The 22,897-nt window shown below is 54.3% G+C and overlaps 1 protein-coding gene across 7 annotated transcripts in view; it reads left to right on the top strand.

Moving 5' to 3' along the window:
* Positions 1 to 22,030, top strand: part of mast2 (microtubule associated serine/threonine kinase 2) — a 105,416-nt gene extending 83,386 nt beyond the window's left edge. For 2 of the 7 annotated variants that reach the window (XM_079740095.1, XM_079740091.1), the window contains 21 exons: positions 1,479 to 1,580; positions 5,254 to 5,386; positions 5,676 to 5,743; positions 6,109 to 6,206; positions 6,756 to 6,964; positions 7,234 to 7,372; positions 7,548 to 7,680; positions 8,348 to 8,513; positions 9,241 to 9,342; positions 9,431 to 9,553; positions 10,344 to 10,453; positions 11,327 to 11,484; positions 11,623 to 11,768; positions 12,740 to 12,910; positions 13,289 to 13,573; positions 13,817 to 14,043; positions 14,967 to 15,089; positions 15,272 to 15,411; positions 16,359 to 16,546; positions 17,522 to 18,054; positions 19,893 to 22,030. In XM_079740095.1, the coding sequence (XP_079596221.1) occupies positions 1,479 to 1,580; positions 5,254 to 5,386; positions 5,676 to 5,743; positions 6,109 to 6,206; positions 6,756 to 6,964; positions 7,234 to 7,372; positions 7,548 to 7,680; positions 8,348 to 8,513; positions 9,241 to 9,342; positions 9,431 to 9,553; positions 10,344 to 10,453; positions 11,327 to 11,484; positions 11,623 to 11,768; positions 12,740 to 12,910; positions 13,289 to 13,573; positions 13,817 to 14,043; positions 14,967 to 15,089; positions 15,272 to 15,411; positions 16,359 to 16,546; positions 17,522 to 18,054; positions 19,893 to 21,152 (4,614 nt within the window). In that variant the 3' untranslated portion in view covers positions 21,153 to 22,030. Of the gene's footprint in view, positions 1 to 1,478; positions 1,581 to 5,253; positions 5,387 to 5,675; positions 5,744 to 6,108; positions 6,207 to 6,755; positions 6,965 to 7,233; positions 7,373 to 7,547; positions 7,681 to 8,347; positions 8,514 to 9,240; positions 9,343 to 9,430; positions 9,554 to 10,343; positions 10,454 to 11,326; positions 11,485 to 11,622; positions 11,769 to 12,739; positions 12,911 to 13,288; positions 13,574 to 13,816; positions 14,044 to 14,966; positions 15,090 to 15,271; positions 15,412 to 16,355; positions 16,547 to 17,521; positions 18,055 to 19,892 lie in introns of all 7 variants that reach the window. The other 5 variants (XM_079740092.1, XM_079740090.1, XM_079740094.1 and 2 more) reach the window with 3 other exon arrangements.
* The last annotated feature ends 867 nt before the right edge of the window (positions 22,031 to 22,897 follow it).

Raw genomic sequence — 22,897 nt, 5'->3', positions numbered from 1 at the left:
CTGGAAAAAAAAAAAACGGTTATGCAAATCTTTGTAGAATGGTCCTTTCATAGAGCGCCACAATAACCTTCAGCATGGGGTTATCTTCTACAAAGGACCAGCAGAGGAGAGAAGTCATGGGTAAACGCCTTACACTGTGAATGACGTGGTTGTCTTTGTTGACCTTCCCTTTGAGATGAAATACTGTGTGCAAACAACACATACAAGCTGTTAACATATCATTTCCATGGCCACGAGGGACACGGTCTCCCATTAGACGGTTGGTTGTGGATATACAGTGCACCTGACAGCCAGATATATTCAGTCCACCCACACACACACACACACACACACACTCTGACTGGTTAATTAGCCAGCCTGCTCCTCAAGGCAGTCCCTCAGCCGTCCATTATTCACCGATCACAGCACTATACGGTGACCACGCATAATCAATCTCACACGCTCCCATATCGCCACACACAGCACGCTCCATACCTCTATTTAGCACACACATACAGCACATAAACAGAGGCTCTCATCTCCGGCTTTCATTACAGTTATAAATTATTCAGGGGCCTCGGGAGGGCCCCGGGGGGCCCACGGGGTGCTGGCCGTCTGTCTGTCGGCGGCCCTGCCATGTCTCTATTAGCCCGCTCCCACGCACGGGCCAAGGCCAACACATTGTTTATTAAAAGGCTATCCACCGGCCGGCCTTGCAGACACAGGGGACGACCACGTGCCTGGTGGAAGACACACACAGACCCCCAACATGATGCATGTTTAACTCAAGCATACACACACTTTGCATTTCAACCCATTCTTTCTCCCAGTTCTCTCTCCCAGTAGTGCTGGGAGCCAGGGAATGTGTTCCCTGTCTGATGCTGTGGATCGGTGATAAATTGCTCTGTCTCCGAGCTGGCAAGGCGTTTTAGGGTGAATGAGAGGCGAGAGGAAGGCTGATTTAAAGGACCTTGCGTTGCCTGGTTAAGCCAGAAGAGAGGTCCAGGAGATGACGTTTGTTGGCCCGTTCATTGGGCTTCTTGTTGGTGTAGGGCGGGGAGTGGTTCAGCCACTCCAAGGTCAGAGGAAGAGCCGAATACAGAAGGCTCTGAATGAAGAATCAAAGGAACACCGACTGAGTTTAGCCATCGATGAGGCCAATCGATGATGCCAAACCATCAACTGGTTTCTTCTCAGCCAATAACGTCCCTTGGATTGTTTTATCCATGTTATCAAACCCCAGAGCTGCTTTCATTAGGGTTATAGAAAGGACAAGCTCCTAATGCATATTAATATATTATCCTGGTACACATTTTGCATTTGTGCTGGGCTCCAAGAACCTTGTATTCAGTAAAGGTCCTGATCTGCAGTAGACATTGTGAACAGTCTATTGTAACATGTGAGTAAAGTGAGGTCCTGTGTGTGTCTACTGTAACATGTGAGTAACGTGAGAACAGTCTACTGTACCATGTGAGTAACGTGAGGTCCTGTGTTTCCAGGCCCACGAGCGCTCGGAGAGCGTGGAGGTGGCCTTCGTGACGCAGCTGGTCAGGAAGCTGATGATCGTGATCGCTAGACCCGCTCGCCTGCTGGAGTGTCTGGTAAGAGTCGCCACGCAGCCCAACCTTTTACTCATCAGGGTTTCTTTCTGCCTCATGAACCTTTGTGTTACACTAGATGTTTTTATAATTACTTCTATTAGTAGAAATGTGTTCAGAATAGGGCTGAACGATTAATCTAATTCAAATCGAAATCGGGATGTAATAGAACGCGATATGCATATCGCAAAGGCTGCGGTAAAAATAAATAAAAATAAAGATTTGTTACCGTTACTGACTGGAAATCAGTACAATTCATTTATTTTTATTTTACAATTCAATAGTTAAATAAAGAAGTTTATAATATAAATTAATCTCAACTCGGCCTGGCCTAAAGGAAAGAGCAGTTTTTATGTTGTCTGCTTCCAATGTTGTGTTGGTCATACTAAAGAAGGATTTATTTATTTTTCAGTGAATAATACACAACATAAGGAACTTAATAAATTATAAAAATCACTCATTAAATCGCAATCGCAATATAGGTCAAAATAATCGCAATTAGATTATTTTCCCAAATCGTTCAGCCCTAGTTTAGAATTCATTCAATGGATGGAATTATGATACTCTCACATCTTGCTCTTTAATTTTTTGGGAATGGAAAGAATATTCCTTGACTCACTTTTAATGCTACTATTAATATTAATACAGTATATGCCTTCCAGTACACCATTAAGACAACATTTTCATATTCCATGCCACTGTAAATTACAGCAATTACAGTGAAGCATATTCACATATTTACAAGTAATTGGATTTTCACACTGCAAAGACTATTATACTCCTGCTTAATTAACATTCTAGATCAATCCTGCACTCGGTGTCAAACGATTTAAGCGGAGCAATTAATTAATTGCATTCCACTGGGAGTTTTAAATTAGACGAAGGCGTAATTTAGTTTGCATACACACACTTGCAGTTCTGCACCTCTCATAACTGCTAGCGTGCAGCTTTGTTATTAATATCGGTAGCCCCCCCCATCCCCCCGACAATCATCTCTCTAATACCCAAGACGCGAGATGAGACGATAGCCATGGAGGATAGAGAGGAGAGATGAGGAGGATAGAGGGGAGAGGTGAGGAGGATAGAGGGGAGGGATGAGGAGGATAGAGGGGAGAGGTGAGGAGGATAGAGAGGAGAGATGAGGAGGATAGAGGGGAGAGGTGAGGAGGATAGAGGGGAGAGGTGAGGAGGATAGAGGGGAGAGGTGAGGAGGATAGAGAGGAGAGATGAGGAGGATAGAGGGGAGAGGTGAGGAGGATAGAGGGGAGAGATGAGGAGGATAGAGGGGAGAGGTGAGGAGGATAGAGGGGAGAGGTGAGGAGGATAGAGGGGAGGGATGAGGAGGATGGAGGAGAGAGATGAGGAGGATAGAGGGGAGAGGTGAGGAGGATAGAGGGGAGAGGTGAGGAGGATAGAGGGGAGAGGTGAGGAGGATAGAGGGGAGGGATGAGGAGGATAGAGGGGAGGCATGAGGAGGATAGAGGGGAGAGATGACGAGGATAGAGGGGAGAGGTGAGGAGGATAGAGGGGAGAGGTGAGGAGGATAGAGGGGAGAGATGAGGAGGATAGAGGGGAGAGGTGAGGAGGATAGAGGGGAGAGATGAGGAGGATAGAGGGGAGGGATGAGGAGGATAGAGGGGAGGGATGAGGAGGATAGAGGGGAGGGGGGAGGAGGATGGAGGAGAGAGATGAGGAGGATATAGGGGAGAGGTGAGGAGGATAGAGGGGAGGGATGAGGAGGATAGAGGGGAGAGGTGAGGAGGATAGAGGGGAGAGGTGAGGAGGATAGAGGGGAGAGGTGAGGAGGATAGAGGGGAGGGATGAGGAGGATGGAGGAGAGAGATGAGGAGGATAGAGGGGAGAGGTGAGGAGGATAGAGAGGAGAGGTGAGGAGGATAGAGGGGAGGGATGAGGAGGATAGAGGGGAGAGATGAGGAGGATAGAGGGGAGAGGTGAGGAGGATAGAGGGGAGAGGTGAGGAGGATAGAGGGGAGAGGTGAGGAGGATAGAGGGGAGAGGTGAGGAGGATAGAGGGGAGGGATGAGGAGGATAGAGAGGAGAGGTGAGGAGGATAGAGGGGAGGGGTGAGGAGGATAGAGGGGAGAGATGAGTAGGATAGAGGGGAGAGGTGAGGAGGATAGAGGGGAGGGATGAGGAGGATAGAGGGGAGAGATGAGGAGGATAGAGGGGAGAGGTGAGGAGGATAGAGGGGAGAGGTGAGGAGGATAGAGGGGAGGGATGAGGAGGATAGAGGGGAGAGGTGAGGAGGATAGAGGGGAGAGGTGAGGAGGATAGAGGGGAGGGATGAGGAGGATGGAGGAGAGAGATGAGGAGGATAGAGGGGAGAGGTGAGGAGGATAGAGGGGAGGGATGAGGAGGATAGAGGGGAGGCATGAGGAGGATAGAGGGGAGAGATGAGGAGGATAGAGGGGAGAGGTGAGGAGGATAGAGGGGAGAGGTGAGGAGGATAGAGGGGAGAGATGAGGAGGATAGAGGGGAGAGGTGAGGAGGATAGAGGGGAGAGGTGAGGAGGATAGAGGGGAGAGGTGAGGAGGATAGAGGGGAGAGATGAGGAGGATAGAGGGGAGGGATGAGGAGGATAGAGGGGAGGGGGGAGGAGGATGGAGGAGAGAGATGAGGAGGATATAGGGGAGAGGTGAGGAGGATAGAGGGGAGAGGTGAGGAGGATAGAGGGGAGGGATGAGGAGGATAGAGGGGAGAGGTGAGGAGGATAGAGGGGAGAGGTGAGGAGGATAGAGGGGAGAGATGAGGAGGATAGAGGGGAGAGATGAGGAGGATAGAGGGGAGAGATGAGGAGGATAGAGGGGAGAGGTGAGGAGGATAGAGGGGAGAGATGAGGAGGATAGAGGGGAGAGGTGAGGAGGATAGAGGGGAGAGGTGAGGAGGATAGAGGGGAGAGGTGAGGAGGATAGAGGGGAGGGGGGAGGAGGATAGAGGGGAGAGATGAGGAGGATAGAGAGGAGAGGTGAGGAGGATAGAGGGGAGAGATGAGGAGGATAGAGGGGAGAGATGAGGAGGATAGAGAGGAGAGGTGAGGAGGATAGAGGGGAGGGGGGAGTTAATATCAATAAGGGTGGAACAAGGGACGGCAAGAAGAGAGTCCATCGGATAGCGAGGGAGGGAGGATGGGGGAGAGATGAGTCATACACAGGAGCTGGCCCCGCTGTCCACAGAGTGTAGTCCTGACTGATCTCACCAGATGACCACCGTGACACCCAGCAGGTGGGGTCCCTACACACACAGCCCCACTGTGTGTGTTAATGTGATATGGTTTAATGTGTGGGGAAGTCTGTGGCCGTGGACACTGGTGAATGAGGGAGAGAGGGAGAAGCACATGTCCGCCTTAGACACAGCGATGCTCATCTTACACGTACATGCAGAACCACTTGTGTGTTCAAACAGCCCATAGAAGTAGCTTTTATTAAGGACCGCTGGATGTCTAAGAACAACACTGTGATAACACAACACTATCCTAGTGCTGGCGTTCAGCACCTGCATGACATGTTCCACCATGTCTCCATTTCATCCCCAATACCCCACCCTCCAAGAGCCTGTCTGCTGCCCAGCAGGGCTCTCTTCATCACAGACCCCCCTGCTCAGACGGTTAAAGGCTTTTCTATTCAGCCCCCCCCCTCTCTCCCGTGTGTCCGTGCAGGAGTTTGACCCCGAGGAGTTCTACCACCTGTTGGAGGCAGCAGAAGGCCATGCCAAGGAAGGCCAGGGCATCAAGTCGGACATCCCCAGATACATCATCAGCCAGCTGGGGCTCACCAGAGACCCCCTGGAGGGTGCGGTGACACCAGCTCTATACCAGCACCCTCAGCACCACATACACACGATGCACCCCATCATCACCATACACACAGTCACCCCATCCACACCGTACAGAGTCACACCATCATCACCATACACAGAGTCTCCCCACCCACAGAGTCACCCCACCCACCCCATACACAGACGCAGGGCGATGCCGTCCGCTCCTCCGGTCCTGCTTAGCGGGACCCCCGGCTGAATCAGAGGGTACTTCCTCTGGGATTTGGGCTGTGTGGGGTAACTCTTTCGTCTGTGGTCCTCTAGAAATGGCCCAGCTGAGCAGCTATGACAGCGGCCATCCAGACACCCCAGAGACCGACGAATCAGTAGATGTAAGTAAACGTAAAGCCCATATGTTATCCATCCATGTTATCGCTGAACCTTATCCATGAATCTAGAACCAAGTCCAAGGTATTTCAACTGACCACACGGGGGATGTGTGGTCAGTTGGAAACACGGGGGATGCAGCTGATTATAATGCATAGCTCATCACAGTCTTGGATTAGTCTAAGTACCTTGAAACCGGTTCTGGACTTCTGAATGCCGGTTCTCCCAATGTGGCTCCCAAGACGTGAGAAAAAACGTGGCCGTCTGTCTCGACAGACTGTAGGCCGTGTGCAGTTGGTCCTTGTGATCATGGTGCTTATGGTGGTACAGTGGGGTTCGATTGCTGTCTGACGTCCGCTTTGTGTTTCAGGGCCGAGGCACCGCAGTCCCCGCTCCGCAGACCAAAACCAAACCGCCACGCGAGGAAGACTTTGAGAACATCAAACTCATCAGCAACGGGGCCTATGGGTACGAGACCCGGTCTCACAGTCTAGTCTTTGTTTCTTCCTGTTGGTTTCCATGTCTCTGTCCCTCCCTGAGACTGTGGTCTAGTTCAGATCTCAGGGTGATGACCTCCGTTTGAAGCCCTGTCAACCACACTGATGATTCCGCACTTCATTAGGGAGCTGTCACTGTTGTACACGGGGAACGGGTTAGCCTAGCGATTGTTAGTTCTTGCACTTCTACGGTTCTACGGTTCTATATTTACTGTACCGACAGTGATATATTGTTTCACTTCTTATGACAAATATACTTATTGTCGCTTGGGATAAAAGCGTTTGCTAAATGGCCAAAATGTAAATTCTTATTTCCGCGACTTTCATTTTCTTTGAGGATTTTTGTTTTTTCGCCAGACCTTCCCTTTTTTTATATTTACATTTATAATGGAGATGTCCACAGATCTTCTTGTGGTTTATGACGGGGGTTCAGTACCTGCCGTAAAGGATCCTACATCCCCCCATGCTCCTCACAGGGGGTTTGTACCTGCTGTAACGCCCCCCCCCGTGTTCCCCACAGGGCGGTGTTCCTGGTGCGCCACAAGGAGACGCGGCAGCGCTTCGCCATGAAGAAGATCAACAAGCAGAACCTGATCCTGAGGAACCAGATCCAGCAGGCCTTCGTGGAGCGGGACATCCTCACCTTCGCCGAGAACCCCTTCGTGGTGTCCATGTTCTGCTCCTTCGAGACCAGGAGGCACCTCTGCATGGTCATGGAGTACGTGGAGGGTAAGGACTCCTCCGCTGTCCTCCTGGTTGAGGAGGGTTTGGTTACTCCCATCGCCGTCATGGCTGCTTGTATCTGCCCGCTGCAGGCTGTTCTTCTTCTTTTGCGTCAGCATGGGAAGATATCTACCGTGTGCCTTTTTACTATACAACCTTCTGTGCTATTCTATTTTCCCCCTGGCACTCTTTCATGGTGTGTGTGTGTGTGTGTGTGTGTGTGTGTGTGTGTGTGTGTGTGTGTGTCTGTGTGTGTGTGTCTGTGTGTCCCCCAGGCGGGGACTGTGCCACTCTGCTGAAGAACATCGGCGCCCTACCGGTGGACATGGCTCGCATGTACTTTGCTGAGACGGTCTTGGCCCTGGAGTACCTGCACAACTACGGCATCGTGCACAGAGACCTCAAACCCGACAAGTAAGAGCATGTACCCAGATGAGTGTAAATACATGATGTATTGTACTAGTGTCTCTCTTTGTATTTTGTGTTCATAGGTCTAACTTAAATCTGTTCCTTACGTATTTCTATCAACATAACAATGATTCCCAACTATGGATGTGTTTTTCATACTGAGCTCTCTGTGTTCCCGTAGTCTTCTGATCACGTCCATGGGCCACATTAAGCTGACCGACTTTGGTCTGTCTAAGATCGGTCTGATGAGCCTCACCACTAACCTGTATGAAGGCCACATCGAGAAGGACACCAGAGAGTTCCTGGACAAACAGGTCAGCCTCACATCTCTTCTTCATACACTCTGGAGATCTCCTTTCCCCTGACTGTGAAGAGCCACCTTGTTGTAGCAAGACGTTTCAGGGTGTTTGTGGCATCTCTTCTGGCCATGTGACACCGTAATCACTTAGCTCCAAGCCAGCAACCAAGAGCATCTCTGCTTGTGGTCGCCCAGGTCTGAACCTCATGATTAAATACATCTTGATAAGATCAGCGGGGGGGAATCACTGTGTCCGCCGTGTGTGAGTCCTGTGGTGCGTCACACCGGTCCGTGTGTGAGGTCTGTGGTGTGTCACACCGGTCTGCAGAAACAGAATTGCAAGACCGAGTAAGCTTCATTGAAGATATGTTGCAAAAGCAATGTATCCACGTGATCTTAAAGATGTTTCAAAATCATTCAAACCAACCTCTGTAACAGGGTTGGACTATCACAGCCAATTGAAAATGTTTTTGGCTTCGCCGGGTGTAATCATTTTATTTTCGTGTCATGCTGCTAGAAACCAAAACGAAAACCAATGTACGATCAACCTGTGTACGGTCTCTTAGTATCCACGCAGATTTGGGCAAATCTTTGCAAACGTGCACAACAAATAAGTGATATTTGAGCTGCAGCCTTGTTGGAGGAGTCTGTGCCTAACGGGGTGCTGTGCCTCTGCTCCCCAGGTGTGTGGCACGCCGGAGTACATCGCCCCAGAGGTCATCCTGAGGCAGGGCTACGGTAAGCCCGTTGACTGGTGGGCCATGGGGGTCATCCTGTACGAGTTCCTGGTGGGCTGCGCCCCCTTCTTTGGGGACACACCGGAGGAGCTGTTTGGACAGGTCATCAGTGGTAAGCCCACACACACACCACAGGGAGGGGGCGGGGCCTTGGGCGGGAGGCGGGGCTTATTCAATTTGGTATTTCTTTGTGATATGCCGCCTCGCCAACACTTGCCAGGTAGAAAATTTGCAGAAATAATGTCGGCAAAGAAAGGGACAGTGCTTCTGTCCCTTTCATTGTTCTGCGCTTACAAGTGCATTCAATAAAAGATCTTTAGCTAGATAAATAGCAGTGTGTTCCTCCCTGCTGATAGTGCGGTCTTATCTCTGGTTCTGTTCTGTAAGTGAGACGTTCTGAGGGCAGAAGAGAGCAGGAGAACAGAGAGATGATCGTTAAAAACAAATGGGGCCGCGTGATGCACAAGGCCATGAGACACGAGGGGGAAACCCGTTAGCATCTTCCCTTCACAGATGGTTTATGCTTTGATTTTTCTTTGATGAAGTGGAAATCGATGTCCACAACCCTGCATTGATTTCATATATCTTATGTGCACGTGTCTTCCTGTACATATCTATGCACGATGAGTTTCCCTGGGCGTCCTTGAGTGATGCGTGTCCTAGGGTTACACTGTAAATAACTGAACGGGTCGTATCGTCTCTCAGATCTCAGTAATTGTCTTCTGGATCAATGCGGAGAGCATACAATAAAAACACCAGGCTGAGATCAATAGAAATAAGGGCCTTATTTCCCAGAGGAGCTGCTGAGAGGTCTCCTTTCTCCTCTGTCTGGGTTCTAGACGAGATCATCTGGCCTGAGGACGATGAGGCCCTGCCTCTGGAGGCCCAGGACCTCATCTGCAAGCTGCTGAGGCAGAACCCTCTGGAGCGGCTGGGAACAGGTCACCCTCACACAACCAGCTACCATCGTATCGGCGTCCAAACCAAATGAGACCCCATGTTCATTAAACCCTGCTTTTCTGTGCACAGGGAGTGCGTATGAGGTGAAGCAGCACGGATTCTTCACGGAGCTGGACTGGAACGGCCTGCTGAGGCAGAAGGCCGAGTTCATCCCTCAGCTGGAGTCGGAGGACGACACCAGCTACTTCGACAGTACGTTGCTCCTCTTCCTCCATCTCCAGGGTCTCTCCTTTGCTCCTCCGTTGACCTCTCTTCAGTGAACCGTTGACCTCTGGGCAGCGAACGGTTGGCCTCTGTTCAGTGAACGGTTGGCCTCTGTTCAGTGAACGGTTGGCCTCTGTTCAGTGAACGGTTGGCCTCTGTTCAGTGAACGGTTGTCCTCTGTTCAGTGAACGGTTGACCTGTGTTTAGTGAACCGTTGACCTCTGGGCAGTGAGCGGTTGACCTCTGGGAAGTGAATGGTTGACCTCTGGGAAGTGAACGGTTGGCCTCTGTTCAGTGAACCGTTGGCCTCTGTTCAGTGAACGGTTGACCTCTGTTCAGTGAACGGTTGACCTCTGGGAAGTGAACGGTTGACCTCTGGGCAGTGAACGGTTGACCTCTGGGAAGTGAACGGTTGACCTCTGAGTTCTTGCCCTGCTGTCTCCTTGCCTGTAGGACTGGGGCTCTGTAGAGGTGACTCTAGCCACTGCTCGCACAATGCAAGCAAACGCATAATGAAATATTCATGGGGACATTTCCATTAGGAATCTTAGGAGCTTACATTTCTTGTGTAACTAGATTATCAGCAGCTCAACTAATCAAAGAGATCATTAGGAGAGCTCAATGGAAGATAGTCATGTGCCCGGTCGATTTACAAAAATCGATGCTCCAGGGAGATCGCTCTTGACTCTTGACATGCTGAAGGTCACCATTTTGTAAACAACTGTGTGTGTGTGTGTGTGTGTGTGTGTGTGTGTGTGTGTGTGTGTGTGTGTCGCAGCTCGTTCCGACCGCTACCACCACCTGGACTCTGAGGACGAGGACGACACCAACGACGAGGAGCACGTCGAGATCCGCCAGTTCTCCTCCTGCTCCCCCCGCTTCAGCAAGGTACGCACGCACACACACACACACACACACACACACACACTCACACATCATACAGCGCCCAGTGCAGGGGTCCCCCTGGGCACCTAGCCCGGTACCTGCTGGGCTGGATGCATGCGTCTCAGACCACAGTGTGTGGTTACCTCACTGCCCAGGCACCCCCGAGTCTGTCCTACGATGAGAAAAGGATCTACTGAAGGGAGAACCTTTAGGCAAGTTGTGAAGAAAGTGAGTCGTAGAGAGCAGGATTTCAGCGCAACCCTCCCTCTGTGCTCCAACCACCTATGTCTCTTCACCGTTGAGAAGTGTTGTATTTCACTCAACTTTGATAGACTGGCATTAATAATTCTCCATACTTATCCGGGAAGAGATGCCCTGATTAGTCAGACACTAGAGCCTACAGATGGCTCTGGTAATTCTAACAAGTTCCACTCAAATGGCAGCTCTTGATTCTTAGCACCTTTAAAACAAACAGACTTTTGTCTGTGTGGTTCTGCTCTTTCTGATGACCTCTGTGAATAGATGAGATTAAAATCACTTTATTATCATACTAAGTAACAGGTTACAGTGCAACAACATGTAGGCGGGTCTAACCAGAGTGCAAACATCAGTTTGAGCAACATGCATCTATAAATACAAGTACAGTATGATATCTGTGCAGCAATTAGTTAATTACAACATTTCTAATTACAGTAAAGGGCAAGTAGTGCAAAAAGATGACCTGTGATGACCTGTGTGGTGACCTCTGACCTCTGTGATGACCCTTGTGGTGACCCCTGACCTCTGTGATGACCTTTGTGGTGACCTCTGACCTCTGTGATGACGCGCGTGGTGACCTCTGACCCCTGTGATGACCCGTGTGTCGACCTCCTGCAGGTGTACAGCAGCATGGAGCGCCTCTCCCTCCACGAGGAGAAGCGGACCCCCCCGGCCAACAAGCGTAGCCTCAGCGAGGAAGGGGGGGAGCGGGCGGACAGCCTCAGCGGCCTGAAGGGCCGGGACCACCGGGCCTGGCTGCTGGGCTCGCCGGAGATGTGAGTGTTGCCGTGGTTACCCTGAGAGGGAGGTCCCCCCCACCGTGGGACAGGAACGGTGAACCAGAGCCATAGCATACCTCCCGGTTGGTCGATAACGGAGTCTGTTTGTGTCCCCCCCCCCCCCTCCACACCCAGCCTGCGGAAGCGTCTGTCGGTGTCGGAGTCGTCCCACACGGAGAGCGACTCCAGCCCCCCACTCACAGTGCGCCGGCGCTGCTGCTCAGCCATCATCGAGATGCCGCGCTTCGCCATCTCCTCCGAGGAGGAGGGGCTCGCTCCAGGTACAGCCGCGCAACCTCAGGGTCACATGACAGCTCAGAGGCCAGGGGTCCTGTCTCTAGAACCTCTAGGGTCACGTGACCCAGGGGGCCTGCCTCTGGAACCTCTAGGGTCACGTGACCCAGGGGGCCTGCCTCTGGTACCTCTAGGGTCACGTGACCCAGGGGGCCTGCCTCTGGTACCTCTAGGGTCACGTGACCCAGGGGGCCTGCCTCTGGTACCTCTAGGGTCACGTGACCCAGGGGGCCTGCCTCTGGAACCTCTAGGGTCACGTGACCCAGGGGGCCTTTCTCTGGAACCTCTTGTGTCACGTGACCCAGGGGTCCTGTCTCTAGAACCCCTAGGGTCACAGGACAGCTCTGAGGCCAGGGGTCCTGTCTCTAGAACCTCTAGGGTCACGTGACCCAGGGGGCCTGCCTCTGGAACCTCTAGGGTCACGTGACCCAGGGGGCCTGCCTCTGGTACCTCTAGGGTCACGTGACCCAGGGGGCCTGCCTCTGGAACCTCTAGGGTCACGTGACCCAGGGGGCCTGCCTCTGGAACCTCTTGTGTCACATGACCCAGGGGTCCTGTCTCTAGAACCCCTAGGGTCACAGGACAGCTCTGAGGCCAGGGGTCCTGTCTCTAGAACCTCTAGGGTCACATGACAGCCCTGTACCCAGGCGTTGTGTCTCTACTAAGGAACAGGCCGGGGCTGTGGAGATATGATATGTATTGCAGTTATGGACATCTTTCAATTCGGTACATCTTGCAATATAGTTTGACGTTTTGAATCTGACGTTTTTGCATACAACCTGTACAACAGAATGTTGTTGATGCGTCTCATCTAGGCGTGGAGAGGCACCGTTCATTTCTCGTCCATTCCAGGTTCTGGCCTCCAATGCGGTGGTCACTTTGCTTTGTGTCAGAAGGCTGGAGGCTGGCTCTAACTCTCTGGTGTGTTTGGTGTTCTGTGTGTGCTGGGTTGGCTCAGCGGGCCCGGCCGGCTGCCGCAAAAGCCCCAGCATGCTGGGGGTAAGGGGGGCACGCAGTGAGGAGCTGCCCACGTCCATCCCGGAGCTGCCCGTTGAGAGGGAGCTGAAGCTGGAGGACTCTCCCACCACCGCCGCCAGCTCCAGCCAGCTCAGCAGGGCGGCAGGCACACGTCAGTCCAACAACCACGCTCCCACAACTACACGCCTGGCATGGAACACCTGGACACACATTTCCAGAGCACAAGAAGTAGAAGTAGTACAAATAGAAGGAACCAAATGTATACTCAAGGAATACAATTGTTGACACACAGTGAACAACTCAAGTAAAACTATATTACAGAAAAGCTTAACCGTCATTAGGGTTGTCAAACATCTCTCTTTGTCCTGTGTGTCTGTGTGCGTCTCTGTGTGTGTGTGCATGTGTTGGTGTCTGTGTTTTTTTATGTTTCTGTCTTTTTTTGTCTGTGTCTTTGTGTGTGTGTGTGTGTGTGTGTGTGTGTGTGTGTGTCCTTGTCTTTGTGTGTGTGTCCGTGTATGCACACGTGCAGCTGGTAGTCTGGGCGGTGTGAGCGAGCGAGCCACTGGCGGTAGCGGTGCCCCGGACAGTGGCCCCGCCTCCAGCGTCCCGGACAGTGTCCCCGCCTCCAGCGTCCCCGCCTCCAGCGTCCCCGCCTCCACGCCAAAGGCCATCAGCGACCTGGCGGCTCGCCGGGCGCGCCACCGCCTGCTCTCCGGGGACGGGGACAAACACGCCACGCTGCCCGCCTCCCGACCCATCAACAAGGTCATCAAGTCGGCCTCGGCCACCGCCCTGTCACTCATGATCCCCTCAGGTCAGTCGGGTCAGGGGTCACCAGGGGTCACATGGTAGCATAGCATACATACATTCACCCGCCGATGGAAATACCGTTTTGATGAAGTCCCAAACTAAATCTAAATGATCTGCAATTCATTAATTAGTTAGCGGTCTGCATTCAAGCCTCTGCATAGCTTTGATGTTTTGCAGGAATACAAATGAAATGAACACTTAACATATGTGCGTTAATTCCAGTGTTGTATACCATTGCATTCCCTAGACCACCACGGAGCCTCGCCATTGGCCAGCCCAATGTCGCCCCACTCCTTGTCGTCCAATCCGTCGTCCCGGGACTCCTCTCCGAGCCGGGACCTGTCCCCCGCCGTGGGCCCCGTGAAGCCTGCCATCATCATCCACCGAGCGGGCAAGAAGTACGGCTTCACCCTGAGAGCCATCCGGGTGTACATGGGAGACACGGACGTCTACACAGTGCACCACATGGTCTGGGTGAGTGGGCAGCGCACCGGCCTCCACGCACGGCCTCCACGCACGGCCTCCACGCACAGACACACTGGCCTGCACGCACCGGCCTCCACGCACGGCCTCCACGCACGGCCTCCACGCACAGACACACTGGCCTCCACGCACTGGCCTCAACACACAGGCCTCCACGCACAGACACACTGGCCTCCACGCACCGGCCTCCACGCACCGGACTCAACACACAGGCCTCCACGCACAGACACACTGGCCTCCACGCACCGGCCTCCACACACCGGCCTCAACACACAGGCCTCCACGCACAGACACACTGGCCTCCACGCACAGCCTCCACGCACAGACACACTGGCCTCCACGCACAGCCTCCACGCACAGCCTCCACGCACAGACACACTGGCCTCCACGGGGCACCGTGCCCCTCCTGGGGCATCATGTTGGTGTTCAACCAAAGGAACTCACGGCTCACTACGGTAACCAAGAGGACAGAGGGAGTCAAGAGCTGAGTTCTTGTTGTTGACACAAGATGGCAGTAAACAACTATTTACCTGATGAAGTGGGTCACCTTCTCTTGGAGGCTGTTCCTCTTACCTTTCCTCTTTCTATCGATCGCTAAACCCCCATTTGTTTCCCCTCTTCTCTTCCATTACTTCTCTCTCTGTGTCTCTCTTTCTCTCTCTGTCGCTTTCTCTCTGTCTGTCTCTGTTCCTCTCCTTCTCTCTCTCCCTCTCTCTCTCTCTCTCTCTCCTTCTCTCTCTCTCTCTCTCTCCCTCTCTCTCTCTCCCTCTCTGTCTCTGTCTCTCTCTCTCTTTCTCTCTCGCTCTCTCTCTCTCTCTCTCTCTTTCTCTGTCTCTTCTGTCTGTCTCTGTCTCTGTCTCTCTGTCTCTGTCTCCCTCTCTCTCTCTCTCTCTCTCTCTCTCTCTCTCTCTCAGCATGTGGAGGACAAGGGTCCGGCCCACGACGCCGGCCTGAGGGAGGGGGACCTGATCACCCACGTCAACGGAGAGCCGGTCCACGGCCTGGTGCACACGGAGGTGGTGGAGATCATCCTCAAGGTGGGAGGAAGCTCACGCACATACACACATTGAGATGCACACCTGTACTAATATGGGCTATCCTAGTAGATGGAAGCAATAACTATATTTAAGTTATGAAGGTTGGAAGATGTATTAACACACACACACAGACACACACACACACACACACGTGTCTAAGCTGTTGTGTGTGTGTCCCTCAGAGCGGCGCCAAAGTATCCATCTCGGCCACGCCCTTCGAGAACACGTCCATCAAGGTGGGCCCCGCCCGCAAGGTCAGCAGCAAGTCCAAGATGGCGCGGCGCAACAAGAAGAGCAAGACCAAAGAGCAGGGCCAGGACAGGTGAGTCCTGACTGTAACACCTGGTAACTACAGTAGAGCAGGACAGGTGAGTCCTGACTGTAACACCTGGTAACTACAGTAGAGCAGGACAGGTGAGTCCTCACTAACACCTGGTAACTACAGTAGAGCAGGACAGGTGAGTCCTGACTAACACCTGGTAACTACAGTAGAGCAGGACAGGTGAGTCCTGACTAACACCTGGTAACTACAGTAGAGCAGGACAGGTGAGTCCTGACTAACACCTGGTAACTACAGTAGAGCAGGACAGGTGAGTCCTCACTAACACCTGGTAACTACAGTAGAGCAGGCCAGGTGAGTCCTGACTTACACCTGGTAACTACAGTAGAGCAGGACAGGTGAGTCCTCACTTACACCTGGTAACTACAGTAGAGCAGGACAGGTGAGTCCTCACTAACACCTGGTAACTACAGTAGAGCAGGACAGGTGAGTCCTCACTAACACCTGCTAACTACAGTAGAGCAGGACAGGTGAGTCCTCACTAACACCTGGTAACTCCAGTAGAGGCCAGGACAGGTGAGTCCTCACTCACACCTGGTAACTACAGTAGAGCAGGACAGGTGAGTCCTCACTAACACCTGGTAACTCCAGTAGAGGCCAGGACAGGTGAGTCCTCACTGTGACTACAGTAGAGCAGGGACAGGTGAGTTCTGACTGTAACTACAGTAGAGGCCAGCACAGGTGAGGGAGCCACATTCTGAAACACACATCAGGATAAACGTCCCACCTGTTACTGACAGACAAGAGGGAATACCCCGAACCAATCAGGGAGGAGGTGCCCTGATGAGTCAGAACATAACCGGCCTGATCTGAAATCAAAAGTCTCATAGAGAAGCAGGAAGCATACAGTCACTGTGCATTAGTCTCACTACCAGCTGATGGATGTGTGTCACCGCCCGCTGCGTGGTAACCCCCTCTGTCCCCAGCAGTAGGAAGAGGACCTCCCTGTTCCGGAAGATCACCAAGCAGGCGTCTCTGCTGCACACCAGCCGCAGCCTGTCCTCGCTCAACCGCTCCCTGTCCTCGGGGGAGAGTGCCTCGGCCTCCCCCACCCACAACCTGTCCCCCCGTAGCCCCACCCAGGGCTACCGCTCCACCCCCGACTCCACCCACTCTGGTGAGCACACCCCCTCCCATCAGGTAGTAATGAACTGCTGCTGGGATTCATCCACACGGTGAAGAGTGAACTGATGAATCACACGGTGAAGAATGAACTGATGAATCACACGGTGAAGAGTGAACTGATGAATCACGTGGTGAAGAATGAACTGATGAATCACCTGGTGAAGAATGAACTGATGAATCACGTGGTGAAGAATGAACTGGTGAATCACCTGGTGAAGAATGAACTGATGAATCACACGGTGAAGAATGAACTGATGAATCACGTGGTGAAGAATGAACTGGTGAATCACACGGTGAAGAATGAACTGGTGAATCACCTGGTGAAGAATGAACTGATGAATCACACGGTGAAGAATGAACTGATGAATCACCTGGTGAAGAATGAACTGATGAATCACACGGTGAAGAATGAACTGATGAATCACCTGGTGAAGAATGAACTGATGAATCACACGGTGAAGAATGAACTGATGAATCACGTGGTGAAGAATGAACTGGTGAATCACGTGGTGAAGAATGAACTGATGAATCACGTGGTGAAGAATGAACTGGTGAATCACGTGGTGAAGAATGAACTGGTGAATCACACGGTGAAGAATGAACTGATGAATCACACGGTGAAGAATGAACTGATGAATCACCTGGTGAAGAATGAACTGATGAATCACACGGTGAAGAATGAACTGATGAATCACACGGTGAAGAATGAACTGATGAATCACCTGGTGAAGAATGAACTGATGAATCACACGGTGAAGAATGAACTGATGAATCACGTGGTGAAGAATGAACTGATGAATCACGTGGTGAAGAATGAACTGATGAATCACCTGGTGAAGAATGAACTGGTGAATCACACGGTGAAGAGTGAACTGATGAATCACGTGGTGAAGAGTGAACTGGTGAATCACATTGTGATGGCCACTGACTGTGTGTGTGTGTGTGTGTGTGTCTCTCTCTCCTGCAGTGGGCGGTAACTCGTCCCAGAGCAGCTCTCCCAGCTCCAGCGTTCCCAACTCCCCGGCCAGCTCGGGCCACATCCGTCCCAGCTCTCTGCACGGCCTCGCCCCCAAGCTGCAGCGCCAGTACCGCTCGCCCCGCCGCAAGTCTGCCGGCAACATCCCCCTGTCGCCGCTGGCCCGCACGCCCTCGCCCCCCCCACAGAGCTCCTCCCCCCAGCGCTCGCCCTCGCCCTCCCACCCGCTGGGCCAGTCCTTCCCCGTCAAGCTGCACTCGTCCCCGCCGCTGGCACGCCAGATCTCCCGGCCCAAGAGCGGCGAGCCGCCGCGGTCGCCCCTCCTGAAGAGGGTGCAGTCGGCCGAGAAGCTGGCCTCCTCCCTCTCCTCCTCCCCCTCCTCCTGCTCCTCCCCCTCGGGGGTGGGGGGCGCGGCGGGGGAGAAGAAGGGCGGCGGGGGAGGCCGGAAGCACAGCCTGGAGCTCTCCCACTCGGACTTCAAGAAGGAGCTGCTGCAGAGAGAGCCCGGCCTGCAGAGCCTGCAGGTAGGGGGGGAACGGGGTTAGGATCAGGTAGGGGGGGAACGGGGTTAGGATCAGGTAGGGGGGGAACGGGGTTAGGATCAGGTAGGGGGGGAACGGGGTTAGGATCAGGTAGGGGGGGAACGGGGTTAGGATCAGGTAGGGGGGGAACGGGGTTAGGATCAGGTAGGGGGGGAACGGGGTTAGGATCAGGTAGGGGGGGAACGGGGTTAGGATCAGGTAGGGGGGGAACGGGGTTAGGATCAGGTAGGGGGGGAACGGGGTTAGGATCAGGTAGGGGGGGAACGGGGTTAGGATCAGGTAGGGGGGGAACGGGGTTAGGATCAGGTAGGGGGGGAACGGGGTTAGGATCAGGTAGGGGGGGAACGGGGTTAGGATCAGGTAGGGGGGGAACGGGGTTAGGATCAGGTAGGGGGGGAACGGGGTTAGGATCAGGTAGGGGGGGAACGGGGTTAGGATCAGGTGGGGGGGGAACGGGGTTAGGATCAGGTAGGGGGGGAACGGGGTTAGGATCAGGTGGGGGGGGAACGGGGTTAGGATCAGGTAGGGGGGGAACGGGGTTAGGATCAGGTAGGGGGGGAACGGGGTTAGGATCAGGTAGGGGGGGAACGGGGTTAGGATCAGGTGGGGGTTAGGATCAGATACTTTGATATTAACTCTATCAGAGCTCACAGCCGGTGAGGGACCTGGTTGTTAGTAGGGGCGGGGTTCCCCTCTAACGATCCACCGGGCTTCATGTCTGTGGTGCTGAGGGGTTGTGTTGTGTTGTGTTGTGGTCTGTTGTGTTGTGATCTGTTGTGATGTGTTGCTGAGCTTGTTGTGATGTGTTGTGTTGTGGTCTGTTGTGTTGTGATCTGTTGTGATGTGTTGCTGAGCTTGTTGTGATGTGTTGTGTTGTGGTCTGTTGTGTTGTGATCTGTTGTGATGTGTTGCTGAGCTTGTTGTGTTGCTGAGCGTGTTGTGTTGTATTGTGTTGTGATCTGTTGTGTTGTGTGTTGCTGAGCGTGTTGTGTTGTGTTATGTTGTGTTGTGTTGTGTGTTGCTGAGCGTGTTGTGATGTATTGTGTTGTGGTCTGTTGTGTTGTGATCTGTTGTGATGTGTTGCTGAGCTTGTTGTGTTGCTGAGCGTGTTGTGTTGTGATCTGTTGTGATGTGTTGCTGAGCTTGTTGTGTTGCTGAGCGTGTTTTGATGAATTGTGTTGTGATCTGTTGTGTTGTGTGTTGCTGAGCGTGTTGTGTTGTGTTATGTTGTGTTGTGTTGTGTGTTGCTGAGCGTGTTGTGATGTATTGTGTTGTGATCCGTTGTGTTGTGTTGTGATGTGTTGTGTTGTGTGTTGCTGAGCGTGTTGTGATGTGTTGTGTGTTGCTGAGCGTGTTGTGATGTGTTGTGTTGTGTGTTGCTGAGCGTGTTGTGTTGTGTTATGTTGTGTTGTGTTGTGTGTTGCTGAGCGTGTTGTGATGTATTGTGTTGTGATCCGTTGTGTTGTGTTGTGATGTGTTGTGTTGTGTGTTGCTGAGGGTGTTGTGATGTATTGTGTTGTGATCCGTTGTGTTGTGTTGTGATGTGTTGTGTTGTGTGTTGCTGAGCGTGTTGTGATGTATTGTGTTGTGATCTGTTGTGTTGTGTTGTGATGTGTTGTGTTGTGTGTGGCTGAGCGTGTTGTGATGTGTTGTGTTGTGTGTTGCTGAGCGTGTTGTGATGTGTTGTGTTGTGTGTTGCTGAGCGTGTTGTGATGTGTTGTGTTGTGTGTTGCTGAGCGTGTTGTGATCCGTTGTGTTGTGTGTTGCTGAGCGTGTTGTGATGTGTTGTGTTGTGATCTGTTGTGTGTTGCCCCCCCCAGGAGTCTCCCAGCGAGGGGGGTCCGTGCTCGGCGGGCCGCGGCGTGGAGCAGGGCAGCCTGCAGAAGCACTCCAGGGGCCGCCACGAGGGGGAGCCCCCCGGGCCCCTGGGCCTGGGCCCCGGGCCCCTGGGCCTGGCCCCCGGGAAGAGCAAGCTGAAGGACAAGCTGTCGGCCATCCGTCAGGACCGCGCCGAGCGCCGGGAGTCGCTGCAGAAGCAGGACGCCATCCACGAGGTGGACTCCTCGGAGGACGACACGGACGAGGGCTCGGAGGACAGCCAGGACGGGCGGCTCGGCCGCACCTTCCCCCCCCCGCTGCTGCGCCCCACCACGGTGCGCAGCGGGCCGGGGGCCACGCTGCCCTCCCTCCACCTGTCCCCCTCCTCCGCCCGCCGGCCCACCCGCTCCGTCACGCTGCCCTCCGTCTGCGAGCCCCGGCCGGGGCCCGGGCCCGACCGGAGCGCCTCGTCGCCGGGCCTGGGGGCCCCCGGCCGGGAGGGGCCGCCCGCCGCCGGGGGGGAGGGGCCGGAGGGTGGGGCCCGGGGCCCCCCCCCCTTCTCCACTCCGGGCAGTGCGTTCATCTCGGTCGCCAAGGACCCCTTCCTGAAGCCCGCCCCTCCGGGGGAGTGGAAGAGGCCCGGGGGGAGGGCCGCGCCCCCAGGGGCCCGCTGCTCCTCCCCAGGGACCCCCAAGGACAAGAAGGAGGCAGACAACCGGCGGCAGGCCCAGAGCATGGCTGCTGCTGCTGGGGCCCCCGCCGGGGCCCCTGGAGCAGACAGAGCCCAGGGGCCCCGGGGGGTCACGGTGTCTAAGAGCGACCCGGACCCGTTGAAACTCAGCCCACCTGGGAATGGCTCCAAGGACCAGAGCGCCTCCAGGGCGGGGCCCCCAGGGGTCCCACCCTCCCCCCTCTCGGCCTCCCCTCCCAGACAGTGTAAAGCTGCTGAACCCCTAGGCGGCGTCTCCGCGCCCCCCCCACCGCGGGCGGCCAGGCCCTCGGCCCAGATGGACGGTGCCGGTTGGCCCCTGGCCTCGGGCGGGGCCCCTCACCAGGAGCCCCTCGGGGCGAGGCCTCTCAAAGCCACCACTACTGCGCCCGCACACGTGTTTGCGCCCTCAGTCGCCCCGCCCAGGGCCACGGCGAGCCCCTCTACTGCCCCTGCAGCCCCCGGGCCCCAGCCGGAGAGACCCGGGGCCCCGAAGGCCCCGAGCGCTCCCGCCACTGCGCGGCACGACAAAACCACCAGCAAGAAGACATAGCGGCGGCAGCCGCGCTGTAGACACACCCGCTGCCCTCGGCGCCCATGCCCACACGAAGCCTGCATGCTGGGAGGAAACCACCTGACCGTAGACTGTCCAATCGGAACGGAGACGGGCAGGACCGTAGAGAGCCAGAGTAGCGTCCGGGGGCGACAGGCAGGGTGGTAGTTGTTCCATTACCGTTGTGCTGTTCATGTGAGTGTCGTGACGGCGGTCTTGGTGTCCTCAATCTGGTTTCTGCGTCCATAATCTCGACTGATTGCGTTGGTGTTGATGTTCTCTGTTCGCTGTGTTTTGGAACGATGGATGGGGCTAGAAATAAAGAGTTAGGGTCCACATCAGCCTTCGCTCTAGGAGTCACACACACTAACCCTCTGATTGTCTTTCTGTGTACGCTGCCTCATTGCCTTTCACCTCGAAGCTAGCCCGAACAGGTCGTGCCTTATTGCCTCCGTTTATCCCCCCCCCCCACGACCACAGAATAAAGTTAATATCTCAGCAATAAGGCTCATGCGTAGCGATGGGTAGAAATGCATTATGTTGTTTTAATAAGGATGAACCCGCCGGACTGAACTCAGCACCTCGCCAGTCCCTCCCCCTCCCTCCCCCTGCCTCCCTCCTCCCCCTCCCTCCCCCTCTCTCCCCCTGCCTCCCTCCTCCCCCTCCCTCCCCCTCTCTCCCCCTGCCTCCCTCCTCCCCCTCCCTCCCCCTCTCTCCCCCTGCCTCCCTCCTCTCCCTCTCTCCCCCTGCCTCCCTCCTCCCCCTCTCTCCCCCTGCCTCCCTCCTCCCCCTCCCTCTCCCTTCCTCCCTCCCTCTGCCTCCCCCTCTCCTGCCTCCCCTCCTCCCCCAGCCTCCCTCCCTCCCTCCTCTCCTCCCCCCCTCCCTCCTCTCCTCCCCCTCCCTCCCTCTGCCTCCCTGTCTCCCTCCCTCCTCTCCTCCCCCAGCCTCCCTCCCTCCCTCCTCCAGCCTCCCTCCTCCAGCCTCCCTCCCTCCCTCCCCCAGCCTCCCTCCCGCCCTCCTCCTGACTCCCTCCCTCCCCCTAACTCCCTGTCTCCCCCGGCCTCCCTCCCTCCTCCTGACTCCCTTCCTCCCTCCCTCCTCCTGACTCCCTTCCTCCCTCCCTCCTCCTGACTCCCTTCCTCCCTCCCTCCTCTCCTACCACAACCTCCCTCCCTCCTCCTGACTCCCTTCCTCCCTCCCTCCCCCTGACTCCCTGTCTCCCCCAGCCCCCCTCCCTGAATGCAGAGCACCACTCCTGGGGAGAAGGCAGCTGATGTGCAACTAGGCCCTGGTTTTAAAGTCATGTCTCCACGTCAATGATCAGTTTAACATTACAAAACAACAAGAGTGACTCAGGCTGAAGGACATGCCTGGGAGGATGGCTAACACCTGGTTCTTGTCAGTCAATGACCAGTAGGAAGGGGACAATGTGAGGAATGGACTGCCGTTTTTATTCCTAGCCCTGAAGCTTGTGTTAGGTTTGTGGGGAGCCGTGTGACTCGGTTTAGGCTTGTTTTACTTTGATATCTGGACCAAGACGTGTGTTCTTTCTGTGTTTATGCCTCTTATCCTGTGAAGCTAGCAGACTACCTTGTTTATTGGCAAGTTTGAGAGAAACATTGTGTGTGTGTGTGTGTGCGGGAGCGTTGGGTATGTGTATATATATATATATATATATATATATGTGTATATATATATAAATATATATGAGTATTTAATGTTCTCCATCAGTTTTCTACATTGCA

The sequence above is a fragment of the Pollachius pollachius genome (assembly GCF_949987615.1).
Source record: "Pollachius pollachius genome assembly, chromosome: 7".
Taxonomy (NCBI): domain Eukaryota; kingdom Metazoa; phylum Chordata; class Actinopteri; order Gadiformes; family Gadidae; genus Pollachius; species Pollachius pollachius.
Note: the sequence above shows the minus strand (reverse complement) of the source record. Positions and strands in the feature narration are given on the sequence as shown.